Source organism: Physeter macrocephalus, chromosome 15 (assembly GCF_002837175.3).
Source record: "Physeter macrocephalus isolate SW-GA chromosome 15, ASM283717v5, whole genome shotgun sequence".
Classification (NCBI taxonomy): Eukaryota; Metazoa; Chordata; class Mammalia; order Artiodactyla; family Physeteridae; genus Physeter; species Physeter macrocephalus.
In genome coordinates, this window is record NC_041228.1 from 29,947,937 (window position 1) to 29,966,976 (window position 19,040).

Genomic DNA, 19,040 nt, shown 5'->3' on the forward strand with positions numbered 1-19,040 from the left:
GCGATGAAGGGTGGCCCCCGCTTGCCACAACTAGAGAAAGCCCTCGCACAGAAACGAAGACCCAACACAGCAAAAATAAATTAATTAATTAATAAACTCCTACCCCCAACATAAAAAAAAGAAACCACACCCCATGGCACCGTGTAAAAAAAAAAAAGAAAGAAAGAAATTAACCAGAACCATTAATAAAAAGAACCACATAAATATTCTGTTTGAGCCTCAATTCAAATAAGTTTTCTTATCTAATTAGAAAAAATACTTGGCATTAGTGAATGGCCAGCTCTTAGTCTGTCCCTATCAGATAACCAGCTACAGTTGTTGGCTTTGGGTCAATAATTGCTATTCTGTGCTAGGTAAGAAAGAATAAGCCCCTTAACTGTGCAGAGGACCTCTCCTTGACTACACTGTTACTCCCAGAATCCCTGTGGGATTCCACAGAAGCATAGTTGGGCTCATCTGTAAATTTCTTAAACTAGTGTTGAGAAAAATTATTTTTAAGAAATGCCATCTCTATTTCCCAGTGGAAGAGAACAACTCTTCCTTAGAAGAGCATAAGCGGCTCCCTGCAATATGTTAAGGGTATAAACATAGAAGGGATGAATACTACTGAATATAAATTACACATTCTCCTCAGTTTTGTATGGTGAAAAAATCCACAGTTCCTCAAAATACTGGCCTCCTCTACTTTTTTTTTGACGGAGATATAATTGACAGATAACATTATATTAGTTTCAGGTGTACAGCGTAATGATTTAATATATGCATATATGTATATATTGCAAAATAATCACCACAATAAGTTTAGTTAGCATCCATCACCACACATAGTTAATTTTTTTTTCCTTGAGGTGAAACTTTTCAGATCTCTTCTCCTAGCAACTTACCAATATACAATACAGTATCATTAACTATAATCACCATGTTGTACATTGCATTCCCAGGATTTATTTATTTTGCAACCGGAAGTTCGTACCTTTTGACCACCTACACTCATTTTGCCCACCCTTCACTTCTACTTTTATATCATTGCAACCAATATGTTCTGGTATTTACATTGCACTATCCTGGGACTCTTCTATGCTTCTGCTTCTTGTTTTCAAGATCCCTAATCTGGGCAGGCCCTTAAGGAAATATTTTACACCATATTTGGCTTTTACTTTTTTTCAAAATAATTTTAGCTGAAGAATTTACCATAAGCATGTTTTCATTTTGAATTTGTTCTCTGATATCAGTTGGGTATGCACACAATACAAATAAGTCATTCAATAAGACATAAGAACTAATAAGAATTAAGACATAAGTTTTCTTCATTTATTCTACCTGCATAATATATCAGACATGTTGTCATATCCTGGAGTCTCCGAGAAAATGAGAACAAAAACAGAACTGGAAAGATCAAGAAGGGTGTATGTGTCTGTGTAATTTTTAATTATTTCAGTTGGTTGACAAGGAAATGGGATGTGGGTACCTAGCTAAATGAGATGCAAAAGCTATCCTTCTGAAAATATGGCCCAGGTATATTTTGGTTATTAGGGTTATTGATATTTGGGTCTGATTTTACTTGCTACCTTCAGCCTTCTGAAAATTGATTATACCCGTCATTAGTTCACATCCATAATTTCTTTATTCAGTGGATGTTGATCCTTTCCTCAGTATCAGACGCTGTTTGTTCTAGATTCTGGTGATTCAGAGTTGAGTAAGACACAGCTTATGCCTCAAGGAGCTCACAGTTCATTATGAGAGGAGACAAGTAAAAAGACAAAAAAAATAAAGCACAATAAGTTTCATCATAAAGGTATCCATCTGATGTTCTTCGAGATCATACTTGAAATGAATCTTAAAGGATGAGTAGGAATTCAGCAGTTAGAAAGGCCTTCCAGGGAAGGGCCTTCCGGGGAAAGGGGACAGAGAAATGAGAATGTGGTGCTTTGAGGGAACAAGTGTTTGGTAAGCCTGGATCATTATGTATGTGTGCAGGAAGTAAGAGATGGGAGGTGTGGGGTTGGTGTGGGAGGAAGTGGACAAGGGCTAGATCTTCAGAGTCCTCATAAACCACAATAAGGAACTTGGACTGTATCTTTCACGTGCTGGGAGAACAACTGAGGGCTTTTAACCAGAGCAGAGGAATGATGATGAGAGGCATGTTTTGGATGAGCCACATGGAGAATGGATTTTAGGGGGAAGTGGAAGGAGCTAGGCTCAAGACATTGAGACCAGTTGTAAGATTTTTTTAATAATACAGAGAAGAGCTTCCAGGACACAGAGAAGAGCTGCCAGGACTAGACGACTGACCTTCAAGTCTTGATTTAGTGGATCTGGAAAAATGTCTCCTTTTACTCACAGATCCTAACATACATCATTGATGAGTTCTGTACTAGTGAAGGTCAGGACAAAACATTGTAGATGTTTATTCTACAATTTATTCTAACCCTAACGTACATACTTGCATACATATTTAGAGATATGTAAAGGCACCCTTAAACTTGTGACAATTGATGGTATAGTCATACAATAGCTGCCAAATTATGTTGGAGAAGAATATGTAATGACATGGAAACATAGTCATAAAATCATATATGAAAAACTTATTGTTAAAAAGCATGTGAAGTATGATTTCATATATATGAGAAGAAACTGTTTTAAAGGGTACAAAATTGACATAAGTGATTACTTCTAGAGTGGTAAATGAGATGGGCCTGTGGGCAGAAACTTTACTGGCACTGTTCAAAATGTTTATAGAATATGATCAGGTATTACATGTATACTTAAATATAAATAATATTTTCTATTTGAAGAGGGAAAAAAAACAAGGAAAAGACTAAGTGTATATAAACCATAATGTCAAGAGTAGTTATATTTGGAGATGAGATTTGGGTTACTTTTTATTTTCTTTTTGCTTTTCTCTACTTCCTAAATTTATAATTGTACATTCCTGTTGCCTTGGTAACACAAAGAAACCATTGTAAATTATGAAGCTTGAATTATAACCCTCATATAAAAGTATAAACTATATTCAGCACATAGCAGTCACTCAGTTAATATCAACTCAACATGTGTGCTAAATTACCTGCAAAAGACAGTGTAGAAAATCACTGTGTCCTGGAAAGTCTGTCCCCATTAGTGAGCTTAAAGCTACTGCAGGGAAAATGGTATTGACTTACCTTAAGTCAATAAGAAGGAAAGTCATCACAGTAGAGAATCCAAGAATCAGAGTTGGAATTAGCATCCCTCATGCACAAGTGCCTGTGGGCTAAACTTACCCACTCCCAGTGGAGAGGGAGATTTCAGGCCAGCAGAGTCATAGCTACTTAATTTTGAAATCATTCATCTTCCCCCAGACTCTGATTCTGTGTTCACCAAGCAAGCAACTTTCTGATTATAATTTGGCTTTCTATGTGAAACTCCCTCTAAGGAGACCATGAGACTGGGCCCTTTATTTTGACTGTAAATGGAGACCTGACATAAGTCCCCCTTAGTTTTGCAAGTGTATGTCTGTCTCTGAGAGGCTGAGAAAGTTATCAAATTAAAACTGCAGACCAGATCTAGAAGGTGGTGAATTCACCCAGGTAACATGTCCTAGGACTCCCTTTGGTAACCTCTCACCTTACTTTGCCCTGGTGAAACCCACCTCCACATGGGCTGCCTACAACGTAAAATGTGAATTCCCACTTAGAAATTCTACAGTTTTGCATCACCAGTGACTTTTACCCTGACTCTCAGAGTTTTAAAATATAAGCTTGTATTTGATAATTCATTAGAAGCTTCCTTCAGCCTTCTGTTAACTACAAGTTCTATTAACTATTGAAACCAATAAAACTTGAGTAGGGTTTAATTGTATATTTTGCTCTGGCTAAAAAACTCTGCAGAATATGTGTGAAATATTTTGGCACAATTATACAACAGTACTGTTATTTGCTAAAAACATTATCAACCTCACAAAATAATAATGGGACATATACATATACTTAGGTGCAAACACAAGTCAAATATATACATATGGAAAAATATATATATATATCTTCAAATATTAATTGATCTTTATTATTTTTGTTTAATAGTAATGTAGAATTTTGTTCAGAGCTGGCCTAGGTCCTAGTAGTGTCTTACTCATACAGAGATTTAATCACCCATTGTCTATACGGTGGATAGGATTCATAAATGAGACTCAGGCACAGAAGTGGTAACACACATGGATTTGAAGGGAATATTGCTAGATAATTTTGATGAATGAGAACCGAGGAGTTTTAGGTGGAGTTAGAGAGAGGGGTAGGTCTCAGTCAGAGAAGACTTTGAATATCAAACTGAGGCTACTGACAGTCTTAGTTTAGCTATTCTGAGCCCTGATGAGCCAGTGAAGGACCTGAGCAAGTTTGCATTTGTTCAAAGTGCCCAGATGGATATGAAAGCAGCATATGGGATCCATAGGGAATGAGCAGACGTTAGGGAACTACATTAGGCAACTGTTTTGATTTGTTCACTAGTTTCTGAATTCTAGACCAATATTCTTCAAAATGTTCTCCTTGGATAGTCTGCAAGGAGTAATCTGAGGTGCTAGTTGAAAATACAAATTCCTCAGCCTAGTGAGTAGGTCTTTTTCACAAATGACCAGATGATTTGATATATGAGCAACTGTTGGAGAGTCCCTGATCTAGGTTAATGTAACTTTTATATAAGAAATGTTTCTAGAGAGTAAAGTAGGGTCTTTGAAGAATGCCATATTTGAGGTTAAACAGTTGGGGTTTTGAACTTAGTTTTAGGAACACCACCAGAATGTAGGTCCCTCGAGGGCATGGCTTTCTGTCTGTTTTGTTTGCTGATATATCTTAAGTGCTTAGAACAATTTCTGGTATATAGTATGTGCTCAAGAAATATTTGTTCAGGGAATACATAATGACTAATAAGACCTTGGATTTTAAAGTCAACCATAGTGAAATTCCAGGTTATTTAGCCTCTCTGAGCCTTGGTATGCAAAATTTTGATATTGATACCTGAATCACAGATTTAATTTAAAAATTAAATTAAATAACAGCCAGAAAGCATTTAGCAGAATGCTTGGCACAGAGTAAGTCCTCCTTTAGCACATCATCAATATTCAATATTAACACAGTGATATATGCTATAGTGCCACTCTACAGGGCATTTTTTGTTTAGAGATCAATACTTGTAGTAATAAAATAAACCCATTTTCCTTCTGTGGATCCTACATTATCAGAAAACCATATGAGTTTAAGTATGCATAGTAAAATAAACATCAAGCACACCAGCCACAGAGAATTTTACCTATATGTAATTTGGAGTCCTTCCTTCCTTCCTTCCTTCATTCATTCATTCTCTTCCCGCCCCAACCCCTTCTCTCTCTTTCTTTCTGTTCAGGGAGCTTTGGTCTTATACCAGTTTGTTGGAAGGGCTGAATTCAGAGAAGGGAGAAACTGATGAACAAGGCAAACATTCAGCAAACCAGTCTTCTGGGTTCTGTTACTCTGTTGAATGGCTTATCTTTTTTTTTTTTTTTTTTTAACTTCAGGTTGTATTTAAAGGGTCACACTGGGACAGCAGGAAAACAGAGCAGCCTGATCTTACACGGTGCTGATTTCAGCACTAAAGATGCTGATAATGACAACTGCATGTGCAAATGTGCCCTCATGCTAACAGGAGGTAAGTCCTATGGGGCCTTTCTCTGAGTTATGTCTCATTGGTTTGAGACTTGAGGTTTCTTATCTATGAGAAAAGACTATGATCTTCTGGTCAGGAAACTTAAGAGCAAGTCCCTAGAGATCATTTTGTTCTGCCCACTAATTTACCATATGTTCTTGTGCAAGACATTGCTAGCATATTTAGAAGTTTGCCTCCTCCCCCAGCATTTATGGTGGGGGTGTGCTAAGCTTGGTTCTGAATAAATTCTTGAACCTCTTAAAGTCCCAGTTGTTCTGCCTTCTAAATACTCATAATGATACCCATAGTGGAATGAACAGCAATTTGAGGATTCAGCATACAGAAAAAACAAAAAGCCAGAATTTCTTACAAAATGCTTTACAACTGTGTAATAGAGCTCATTGACCATTCTACTGAAATGGAGTAAGAAAAATAAAGAGGTGTAGCTAGATATAAAGTTATACAATTCAGAGTAGCTATACCAGGGCTTTACATTATAAGGTATTGACCTCTGTAAGACGTTTGAGCTGGTATAGGAGATACCAGATACCATTAAATAATATTGTATCACTGAGTAAGAAAGTGAATCCTTTTGCACTTTTTAAATACTTTTCTAGGCTTCTGATTGTGTCAAAGAGAAATTCTCAGTTTAGTACTAGCTTATCTATAATACTTCTTTAGCACTTACTCAATAATTACCTTTCTTAGCAAAGAAAGAACAAACTCTTCAGCCTCAGCTGAAGGGCCTTGGTTAGGCAATGGCACCTACCTAGAATTAAATAAAATGATTTTGTTTTAATTTTATTGAGTGTTATGTCTACTTTTATTATAGTAAGTGGTACTGATTTCCTCTTTAAAGGAATGATATAAACTGCATTTTAAAAAGGATTCACAAATATTTGATATTTAACAAATTGATTTAAAGAAAAATATTTATTAAATATTAATAAAAGTTGTAAATGGGCATGGCAAAAACTGTGAATAAGTTGATAAATGACTGACTGAAGTCTAAGAAACACTGAACTAAAACCTGATGGCAAATGATGTAGCTCAAAAATGTTACAGGCAAAAAAGGAGTTGGCACCAAATAAAATTGTAAAGGAAACTTTTTTTCCAGTGTTTGTCTTCTTACAGTTTTAGTGTTGTTTCCCTCTCTTAATGGAATAGTAATCATTCCCACCTTCAACTAACTGTTCTAATTCTCTCTCTGTGTTACCCTACAACAAAACATGTTTTCATGCTAATAAGGAAAAAACTCTCTAAATCTAAAATTTTACTTCTCCAAATATGATATTACTATCATTATTATTACATATTATTACCTGTTACTGAATATGTTATACTATCTTCCTTGAATTCCAAACCAACTCTGTGAGATAAGGAGAAAAACTCAAATCTCTGTTTTGTACACAAGGAAGACAAAATTAAGTAGATGTTCACTATTTTATCCTTAACATCTAGCTCAGTAGATTGTGGCACATAAGTACTCAATAAAATATGTGGTGCATGAGTGAATGAATAACCATCTTGGAACCCTTGAAGTCACTTTCAGATTTTGAAACCAATGAAATGAATCACAAGGTTGACATTTTTCTTATCAATTAACAGAGCGTGGAAGAGTATAGAGGGAAAGTTTTGGAGAAATCTTTCCACCTTCATCCCCATTCCCAGTCCCTCCGTTACTACCAGTACCAAATCACATTCCATATTGAGTCCCATCCACTCCACTTACAGTAACATCTTTTCAACGAGAAACCAGCCCTAGTATTACCAAAGCCAGCCTGTTATGATTCTGCCTCTGTCATATCCTTCTCCTTAAGCTTTAAATATGCCATTTTGGCATCACATTCAACCTCATCCAATAGTTAAAAAGTCTTCTATATGCAATGTATGGCCCCCTCCCCCCAAACAGTTGTTAAAACTCAGCATATTTTTTTACATGGTACCCACAGGTTAGGTTTTGAACTTTTTTCCTGAAAGAAAATATTTCTTCTCATTACCTCCATGATCCCATAAATGAAACTGTCAGCAACTTTATATAAAGACAGAAGGACTTAGATTGTCCAGTTTTCTGCCTGTTTTAATATAGAAGTACACTTCATTTTCTCCATGTCTGTTTTTACAGATAATTTTTCTTACCAAATAAATACAACACATGAAAGACCAACAGTAAAATCTTTCAAATGTTTACTTAGAATAGTGTTCCAATCTGCTCATATTCCTGTCATAATAATGAAAATATAGAGCAAAGCAAAGAGGAAACTGCATCTCTTGGTTGTTGATGAGAAAACTTCATTGCTCAGGTTTGTGATTTTATTTCTGCTTCAAATGATTGAACTTTGTCATGTTCTTTCATCCATAATCATTCTTGGACCTGCTCCTTAGCCACCAATAAACACATATGTTGGGGAGAAAAAATTTCCACTTATTGCTTGGGCTGGAATAGTCTAAGTAAATGTGTTTTTGTAATAAACGCCATTATCCTATCAAATATCCTTTTGAAAGAATCCAGGTCATGCAAATCTATTCACTCTGCAAAACTAATACGTGGAATTTAGATAACTAAGAACTGGAGAACATAAGGATGAATGTCAATGACAGTCCAGGTAACTTGAGTATTATCTGGAATTTATGTCCTACTTAGCTCCTCCCCCACCACCACTATTTATTCTCTGTCAAGGTTCCCCTTAGAACCATTTCCTCTGTCTGATTATTTTTCCTCTCTTTTTTTAAAATAGTCTCTTTTAAGCAGAGAGATTTCATACTCCTTGAAACTAATAATTCTTAGTTCTCTGTCATCATCAATTAAAGCTTTGTTTTATCTTGTTTATTTATATATTTTCCATTGTTTCTTCTAAAAGGAATTAAGGATAAAGTAAGATTTATTGCCTGCTTAACTGTCCTAAATAGTTTTCTTCAAGTACATGGAGGGATTTTTGTTGGAGAATGTGGTATCATTGTTACCCTTATCTGTCAGACTGAAAAACAGGAGATAGGCATAATTGAAAGCAGAAGGTATTTCAGCTAGACATAAGGTAGAACATTTTGACCTTCCTTCTTTCCTAACATCCTAACTTCTTAACTTCCTTCTATCAACTTAACATTTTTTTTTTCATTTATTTATTTATTTATTTATTTTTGGCTGTGTTGTGTCTTCGTTTCTGTGCGAGGGCTTTCTCTAGTCGTGGCAAGCGGGGGCCACTCTTCATCGCGGTGCGCGGGCCTCTCGCTATCGCGGCCTCTCTTGTTGCGGAGCACAGGCTCCAGACGCGCAGGCTCGGTAGTTGTGGCTCACGGGCCTAGTTGCTCCGCGGCATGTGGGATCTTCCCAGACCAGGGCTCGAACCCGTGTCCCCTGCATTAGCAGGCAGATTCTCAACCACTGTGCCACCAGGGAAGCCCTAACATATTTTTAATGAGTAACTGTTAAGAGTCAACAACTATGAGAAAAATGAGCAAGACAGAATAGAGCTTGCATCTATTGAGGAAGACCATCAGCAAAAAGTGAACAATAAATAACACAATTTCAAGTCATAACAAGTTCTAGGGACAAAATATAACAGGTGACAGAGTTATTGAAGGAAGGGGAAAGTGACTTTAGATGGAGTGTCCAGGGATCAAAGGCTGGAGTGAGTTGCCAGGAAGGATTGTGCATGTCTAGTTATGAACACCTTCAAGAAGAGAATAGAAACGTATTCATCTGAAAGAGTTTACGTATGCCCATCCCTATAGTTGTGGGTCTAGATAAGATTGTCTCTCACATTTTCTTCTGGTTCTATGATTTTATTATTCCATGTACTCACTGTGGCTACAGTAGAGAAAAACAGGTAACATTATTTTTCAGTGCATGGGTTGTAGTTCATAGTAAATTGTTAGTGGAAAGGAGGTATATCGGACTTAAAAAGCATATTTGCATCAGTAGAAATAGATACCACAATGTTTTATACCTCCTTCCCCAGAAGCATATGTACTTATTTCTACGTTACCAGAAATTCTTCCATTCAATTTAAATACTGAATAATTTTTGTTTCATTACACATTTCTTATGGGACCAGACCATATATTTCAAGATCAAAAATTGCCACACACATTTTCTATGGAACTGACCTCTTAATTAATCATTAGTGATGATTTGTCAGCATACATTTATAAGCCAGAAATATCTGTTCTGTGATTCATTGACCTCAAGAAAATTTGTAAGTTTTCTCCTTAAGTTTCCCCCTTTATATAGGATATTAATGACAAATCTATATATTTCAGTAGTGGGAGGGATAAATTTAAGAGGTGATTATAGGAAATACTTTCTTAGTCCCACAGGAGAGCCCTTCTTGTGCCCTCTTGAGCCCAAAGAAAGGAATCAGTTTCATCATAAACCTAATGTTTTCTCTATTATTTACCATTTAGAAAATGAAAATGTAATATCATTCAATTCATGCTTTTGTTTGTATAGATTTGTTGTATATAAACATAAATATGCAGAGAAATCTATGACTCTAAAATTATGAAAATTAAAACCTTTTCTCAATAGATTGTCACAATCAAAGCAAACGTCACATTCAAAGAAAACATGGTCTTTCGTACCAATTCAAAGTAAATTTTTCTTAAAGTCTGTTAGAAACTACAATTACTAAAGGTCGCCAACCAAAAATTAAAAAAAAAAAACAAAAAAAACCCCTAACAAAACATGGTATTGTTTTACATTCTTTTCCTTACCTTTTCTTTCAACACAATTTTCTTATTTGGTATATAATATAAAAGCTATGTAAAAATGTGACCTAACCTTCTGCAGAAAGAATCTGTTGTGGTAAAAACTCCAGTCTCTTTTCCCACGCATAAACTATGTCAGCCAACAGACAAGACTTTGCTAAAGCTAACAAAGGATATTCTCAGTTCAATTCTAAAAGACGGGATAAAGCCATACACATAAATTCTTAGTACACCCTAGAACTTAGCAGATGCTAGCAGTAGAGGGTTGATAAATACTTGCCTTGCCTGCTATATAACCTTGAAGAAGACAAAGAAAATGAAAGAAATTAACAGCTTCTCTAACTGGTTGAAGTGACAAGATCTTTGGGAAAATACAATCATCTTAGAGTTTTTGATAACCCAGGAAGGATGTGCTAACCATTGTCAGATAACTGGCATTCCCTGGGTTTTAAGGCAAAAATGTTGAGAGAAAAGATCCATATGGATAGTTTAAGGTTGACCACAGAAATCTACATTGCATTACTTTATTTCAAAGCAATTTCTTATTTAGTACATAATCTCTAAGCCTATTCCACAAAAATGTACAGTTCTTGAGGACAGGGACATCATGCTCTGCACCACTGTATCCTCAGTGCCTAGCACAGTGCCTGGCACATAGGATGTGCTTGATAAATATTGATTAAATGAATGAATTTGCTATCAGAGACTCTGAAAGGACATTGTAAAATCACAAATGATCCTGGTGAGAAGACATAGAAATAAATCAATGTATGAATGTGACTTTTTTGTGAACTTAGATTTAAAATGCCTAAGTATGTATATATGAATTTGCATGCACAAACATGGAGCAAAGGGATGAATATTGAAGACTGGGACTGAATTTTAAGAATAACCAAACCTCAGAAGACTAAACTCCAAATTAGAAAACTTTGAGTGTTAGGTTTGTAACTTTCAAATAAATTTGAACAGCCTAAGTGCAAAATTTAGGATTATACTCCTTTTTTGTGGGAGGAAGTTTTCACTTATTGGAAAAAGAACAAATAATATCAGAAAATATCTTTTAAAAGATCAGTTTGGAAAAAGGTGAATCCGAACTGATAGGCCTATAGTGCCAGGCTGCCACCAAAGGTTACTAATCGACAGTGGATGAGAAATAACCAATTTTGTTTATATCTTACTCTAATAATAAATAATACAGTGAATATCTATTGCACTCTTAGTGCGTAACAGTCATTTCTTCATTACCATTAATGACTTACATTTAATAACTTATATGACAATTCCATAAATCCTTTGAAATAGAGATCTTTGGCAAGAATTGAGATACAGAAGAGTTAGATAAGTTGCCTAAGGGCACAGAATTAATGTCAGAAGTAGGATTTGAACTCGACCTCCAGATAAGCCATTACCTTATCCACTCCTTCTACGGCCACTCTGAAAAGGAATGGCATTCAAAGACAAGAATTCGGCTCTGTTTTACTGTTTGCAGCACATCTTCACAAGGATTTCCTCATTTAAACGTGGTTAAAAGTAAAATGAAGTTCAAGGGAGGAAAGAGGCAGTAAGAGAATACCTAAAGGATTTAAATGAATTCAAGATTATCAGCCAGGATAAACAACTTTTAATCTATGGAACAAAAAGAAGAGAAAGGAAAAAACGCCAAGTGCTAGACTCGAAGGGGATGTAGAATGAAATGACAGAAGGAATGCAGACCTCTGGAAAGGTCCTTTGCCTCCCGCACACAAGAACATGCAGCTGCTCCTTGAGGCTAGTTATTGGTAGGGCCGAATTTGTACACGTGAACTCAGCAAGTGATTTTCATGATGATCCCATTGATAACTATGGCATCAGTCAGTTTTTTTCAGCCTCATCCTTAGTCACTAACTAGTCATCCTTTATCGCTATAACTTAGTCATCCTTTATCACTATCGAAGAGGAAAATTCTTATTCTCTGTGCAGGTTCTTTTGCTTATTGCTGATTAGAATGCGTGCATCAAAAATGAGTGAAAGAAATCCATAACCACAGATACATCTTTTTACTTTGCTGTACTTTTTACCTTAGAAAAGAAGTGTTGAGAAACATTTTGTTTAGGATCAGAAGAATTTGAGTTAGGTTTCCTGACTTTCAAATAAATTTGAATTTCCTGAGTACAGAGTTTAGAATCAAGTTCCTGTTTTCTGGGCAAAGTTTCATTTATTGGTGATAAAATGTGAATTTTCTGCTTCAAAGATAAAAGACTCAAATGATTTTTAAAGGCCTGGGAAGCCCGAGATAGTTATTACAAAACTAAATTTTAACGAGTTAAGTGTAAATGGATTAGAAACATGCATCTCAGATTTCTTACTAAAATATACATGAGGTTACATGTTATAAAGAAAAATGCTTGGCAAAGTAAATCTCAGCAATTGCCAGTCTTAAAACATTTAAGACATTTTATCAGTTGTCCCAACAGCAGATAGAAGCTGCTGCTTTCTTCCATCTTTGCTTGCATCACTGAGTTCTTTTAAGCTTAAAGTGCCTCTTCTACATTAACTTCTTTAAGATATTGCTCATCTGTTATTCCCAGGCACTTATAGAACAAAGTACAAAGTTAATATTTCCCCAGGATTGTAGAAGATATATAATTCAGCTATTTGGTATCTTATCAGAGAGGAACTGCAACCCAGGCATACACTCCTCTATATGTTCACAAGGACACCTTCAGTCTGTGCAAACTTGCATATGTTCTGAGTACCCATGAGTACATACGATCATTTATGAATGCCGAAGGGGACCTATGAGTAACCAGGAGTCTGCTGTACTTTTTGCCTGCTTTCTATAAATATGCTTTAAAACCACATCTTTTCAGGATTTATGTTTAAAAGACCTGGTCATGCTTAATTTTTTCAAAGAGAGGTAGAAAGTGGACAAACTGAAATATTTGATACAAAGATGTTCCTTGTTGTTCCTTGTCAGAGAAAACAGAGAATACTTACTTGCACAGAAATAACTATTTTTGCGACCTTGAAGTTCAGAGTATTTAATAAAGGACAGTACAACTGAAATTGTCATGAAAAATAATTGCCCTTTCATTTCATTTTCTGCCATCTTAATTCATCATTTTTATTATTGTCTGTTGCTCTCTGATAATCCAGAGTGTTCATGGCCCACTGGTCTTAAGATAAAGAGAAAAACACCTTGACCTCTTTGATGTCCACATGAAATAAAAACAAATCATTGAAAACAAAACCCATATTAGGTACTTAAATGCATGTCTTTACAATGCAAGCATTGAACAGCTGTACTCATTTGGGTGCAAATTATTTTTGTATTTCTCTAATTAACCCTACCAAGCAAATAAGGAAATATGTTGGCGCTAATGACCTGGTCTTCATTATTAAATCTTTATGATGCCCCGATAAGATCTAATCCTTTTTATTTCTGCTCTAATGTTTCTGCCTGCTTCCTAGATAACTTACAAAAGAGCACTTAGATAGGATTTTATAGGCTTTAATAGTGCATCATCTTACATGATCCTTGCAGCTGTGCTGTGAAAATGGTTGATTAGACATTTATAATCCACATCTTAGGAATGAGGACATAAGTGACTGTGTGACGTTGGAAAAGTTCATTAAACTACCTGAGCATCAGTGTCTTCACTTCAGTACTTGCCACACCATGTAGGGCCGTTTGGGTAATAAAATGAGAAAATTCATATAAATATTTTAGCAGAGTCCCTGACACATATTAACTGTTCAATAAATATCAAATATTATATATACTATTGCCTAAGAACCCTTAATTATTAGTTGGTGAAGTGGGCATCAAAGTTGGGGTCTTCTAATTTCTGGTCTGGTACTCTAGGCTCCCCATTGCCCACAGGAATATTTCTAGACATACAATAAAAACCTCCATGTTCTCGACCCTGTTTATTTTGCTAGCCCTGAATTCTCCAATCCCTTATCCACTGGCATTCCAGCCAAGCCAAGCTGCTGGCAGGCACTCTCTCCTGCTCTCCCAGAGTACACAATGTCTTTAGAAATCTCTTTCTGTCCAGTGAACTCACGCCCATCCTTCAGCATCCAGCTCAAGTGATGAGTATACCTTATGGACCAACAAACAGGGCATTCGCCTCTGTTCCTAAGATTTTCTTCATCTCTGTTAAATAGCCGTTAACAGTTTGTTGTTTCTCTCACAAAATTGTGTACTCCTTGAAGTCAGGAATTTTGTTTTACTCAACTCTGACCCCTATGTCTGTCCATTGGTTAGTATTTGTTGAATTGCTTCTAGCTTCAATTTTCTCCCCTTCATCATGCTGCCGCATATGCTCAGGGTAGCTTTGGCAGACCACAGTTACAGAGTGAGGGCTCTAAATAATATTCGATTAAACATTTAACCTGGCAGATCTGGTTCCCCTGGTTAAATATTGATTCCCATTCCTAGAGAATGTTCCACTTGTTCACCTGATGATAGACAAGTAGCCTGGATAAACTATAAGTTTTTCCACATTGTTCAACTTTCCACCAAGATTGCCATTTCTCCACCTTCATTCCCTGCAAGTCTCCCGCTTGTTCACTATGTTACCAACTACACTGATGTTCTTTTAGTCCCTAAACACTAAGCTCCCTTTCTTCCTTATGGCATTGACACGTGACACGTTCTGCTTAGAAGAGTCTTTCCCCATCTTCACGTGACTGTTTCCTCATCCTTCAGGTCTCATTAAATATCAACTTCTTCCATGAACATGAAAAGTCAAGTAAGTGTCTCCTGTTATGCTCCTTCATAGTTCCCTGATTCTAAGTAGCCCCTCCTCCTTCCCCACCTACCCCTCCACTTCCCCCTCTACTTCCTCCTCCCCCTCTCCTCTTCTTCTTCCTTTTCTCCATCATCAGAGTCATGATTTGTAGGTATTTTATTTATTTGCTACTTTTTTGGGTCTGTTTCTCACATTGGGAGTAAGCTCCATGAGGGTAAGGACCACATCTGTCTTGTTGAGTGTTGTATGACAACAATTCATGATAATTACAAACTGAATGAATAAAGAAAGAAAAAAATGAATACAGTGTATTCAGGTGTCTATATATATATTCAGGTGTCTATCAAATATAGCGTTTTTAGTAAACTAGACTAATTCAGACCATAGAGGCTTTATAAGGAGAAACAGTCAATCTGTCAATAAGCCTGTAGTCCCTTCCAGTCACTTGTCAAGCAAACTCCGTTAGATGCAGCACTAAGTATAGGGAATATAAACCATGCCTCTTCATTGCTCTTAGGATAGTGAACAAAAGACTCTGTGATTTGGTCTTCAGACCATCTCAGCTTCAGCCTACTGTTCCTCTTGTGAACTTTGACCCAGCCCTTCTGGTCTTCTTTCAACGTCTCCAAAATGCCATTGTTCTTACCATAGACATTACCCCACTTTACTCATTAGAAAATGTACATAAGATCAATTTATGCTATTCCCTCATGTGCCCCTGTTGTTTCTTGTCTCTTTCCTAAGCTCATCAAAAATTTCCCAATGAATGTATCCTTCAGCCTGTGCCCTTCATTGCCAGGTTTCTGTTCCAACAGACCTCTGCCTTCCCACACTCTTCCAGAACTCTTATGGCTTTCTATAAACCAAACAAAACCACACGCTTTTACCCTGAGTATCCTAATGTAACTTGGAAGATCATTCTATGATTTGTAATAGTTCTCGACAGTAGAGTAACTGTGTTTGCTTTAGAGACCGTGGTGGATATTTGAAAGACTACGAAAGGCTCATTAACATGATGGAAGAGTGCCTCAAGAAGGTCATAGAAAAGGAGGAGAAAGTTAAAATACTGAAGCAATTAAATTGAGTTTCATTTTGTCCTTTGAGAGTCTTATGGGTAAATAAATTCCCTAATATTAGAAAACCTTTTGTGATATAAATAGCATATTTTTACTAGTTATGCTTACCAAAAATTTTTAAAAGAATTAATCTTAAGAAGAAAAAGGTGAAATTTTACAGTTTTCTCCTTCCTTGCCAAATAAGAACTTGCTTGTCCCTCATGTTTTGACTGCATTAATATCTATGTTATTTGCATACAGTTGGTGAAACATTAAATATAGTCTTTCCAAATTCATTGACATACCTTACTTTTTCCTAGGATGAATTAGCGATTAATACAGCTTGTTAGGCCTCTAGTATGACTTTATAAACAAACCCAGCTGTATTCATCCTCCGAAATTGAAAAATGAGAACTAGCTTTTCTCCCTTTAACTTTTTCTAAAGTCTCTGCAAGATGATGCTCGTGTTACAGTTAAACATCAGCTGTACAGCTTTCTCTTTCTTTAGCTATTAGTCCCTTAGGTATAACTCTGTAATCAAAGGGAGGTCAACTGTATCCAAATACAAATATGCCAGAATGTCTCTGGCATAAATCTCTCCCTAAAGATTTCAGCAGTGTTACTTCAGAAGAGGGAGAAAAAGTACTATGTTTTATCTAAAAATCTAAGAACTTAATTCATTTAAAAAATAAAGTACTGAGTTATCCTTGCAGAGAGCCGTGTGAGCATAGGATCTCTACGTTACTCATCATTTTTCTTTTTACTACGTTTAGAAAGAACTTGAACAGTCACAGAAAAAAATACTGCAATATAGCAACTATATGGCTACTATTCATGAACACTTCCCATAGTGCTATAAGCTACAGAGAGGGCATAGCAATTCAAATTCGTAGTCATTTTCTGGTATCCAGTTAATTTCAGAAGCAGCTGAGGGCCAGTTCTTGGCAAAATTATGAAGTAGATGGGGAACATTTCTTTGTATTTAGATGCCAGTTGTCTAAGCTTCTGAACTTTATTGCTAATAATTAATTGTTCTGTTCCCAATAACAGGCTTCAGGTAGAATGCCTCTTAAGGGTTTCATTTTACCTGCCCTTTGTATGAATCCAGGCCTGACTATAGCATATCTTGAAGCCCAGATGCTCCCCCATCGTTGCATTGGGAATTGAGTCCCAATGGAGTGACACTGAAAGCTGATTTTCATGAAAGCATTCCTCTTTCTGATTGTTGGTACACTGTCTAAATTGGATGCCATTTAAAACAATTTCACTACCAAGAAGATATTTATTGAATACCTCCTATTTGCAAATAATCATAAGTATGAATAAGGTTCCCCTCAGTTAATGGCATTAATTTCCAAATGTTCAGTTTACTTATGTAATTGTTTCTTCTCCTTCTTCTCTCTTTCGTTATTAACTAATTTTTCAGGCTGGTGGTTTGATGCTTGTGGCCCATCCAATCTAAATGGAATGTTTTATACAGCGGGGCAAAACCACGGAAAACTGAATGGAATAAAGTGGCATTACTTCAAAGGGCCCAGTTACTCCTTACGTTCCACAACTATGATGATTCGACCTTTGGACTTTTGAAGGCACAATGTCAAAAGCAATTTAAAAGGCCACTAAGAAATCTGGAGAAGCCACCAGATGAGAAACTGCTTGGAAACTTCTGAAGCAAACAATATTGTCTCCCTTCTAGCAACAAGTAGCAGTTATGTGAAGTCACCAAGGTTCTTGACTGTGAATTTGGAACCTTTTGATTTCACAAAAGCCTCTCCTTGGGGTGACTGTGTTCATATGGCTTGACTATAGAGAATGCCACTCACTGTCATGCTTTAAAAAGGGAAGAAACTGTTCAGCTCTCTGTGCTTCAAACTACTACTGGATCTTATTACAGAACTATAGTAACCAGATGATAAATATGGTTTATTTCACGTAAAACCGAAGAAAAAGAAGAAGATGAACAACAACAACAAAAAGAGTAGACGTGAAGAATAAAAACAGGCCTGCCATAATCCTTTGGGAAAGATGTGTTACACCAGTGAAATGGTGTTATTTCTCTGCAAACCTACTAACAATAAGTTTGTACTGTTGCACAATTTTAATAAAAGTTTAGGAAGAACAGCATTGTCCTCTGAGTTGGTTAAATGAATTTCAGAAGCCTAATTCCTAAATCATACTTACTAGTTGATTTCAGTTAACCCGTCTTCAAATTTAAATTCCATTTTGGTAAACTATAAAGAATTATAGTGCCTGAAGAAGAGCAGTGTGAGGTAGAAATACACTCCATTACTCTGATTTTTTTTGGTACAGTTTTCAGAAAAAATGGACATAATCAAGTACGGACATATAAGGTGAAAAATGATCCCACCATGCTACAGTTTTCATTTACTTTAAAAACTGACTGATTATATAAATATATTTATAGCCTGAGTAAAGTTTAAAGAATGTGAAATATATCATCAAGCCCTTAAAATAATATACATGCATTTAATATTTCCTTTGATATTATACATGAAAGCAGTATTTTAGAGTGTATTAAGTTGAAATAAAACCAAGTAAACTGGAACAGTTCATTTTACAGTATCTTCTTGCATGTGTACACTTGTGTAACTTTATTATTTTTAAAATCATTACCTTCAATTCTTCACCCTATTTCATGCTAATTTAATTTTTGCTAATTAACTGAAACTTGCTTTCCAGATTCACCCTGTTCCAGTTTCTATAAAAGACATACTCTGAAGTCTATGAAAAATGAAAGCAGAATTATAAATATCATTGTACATAGCCTGTTTATATCCATAGTAAACCTAATAGCTGTTTAATCTGGAATATGCAACATTGTCCTCAATTGATGGAAATAAACACACTTCAAAAAAAATCTACTGTACAC

The 19,040-nt window shown here is 36.0% G+C and overlaps 1 protein-coding gene across 1 annotated transcript in view; it reads left to right on the forward strand.

The window, feature by feature from the left end:
- The window catches only part of ANGPT1 (angiopoietin 1), a 251,195-nt gene extending 233,414 nt beyond the window's left edge, over positions 1-17,781 (forward strand). Inside the window, exons 8-9 of the mRNA XM_024129876.2 lie at positions 5,525-5,655; positions 17,577-17,781. Of these exons, the coding sequence (XP_023985644.1) occupies positions 5,525-5,655; positions 17,577-17,737 (292 nt within the window). The 3' untranslated portion in view covers positions 17,738-17,781. The remainder of the gene's footprint in view (positions 1-5,524; positions 5,656-17,576) is intronic.
- Positions 17,782-19,040: the final 1,259 nt, after the last annotated feature.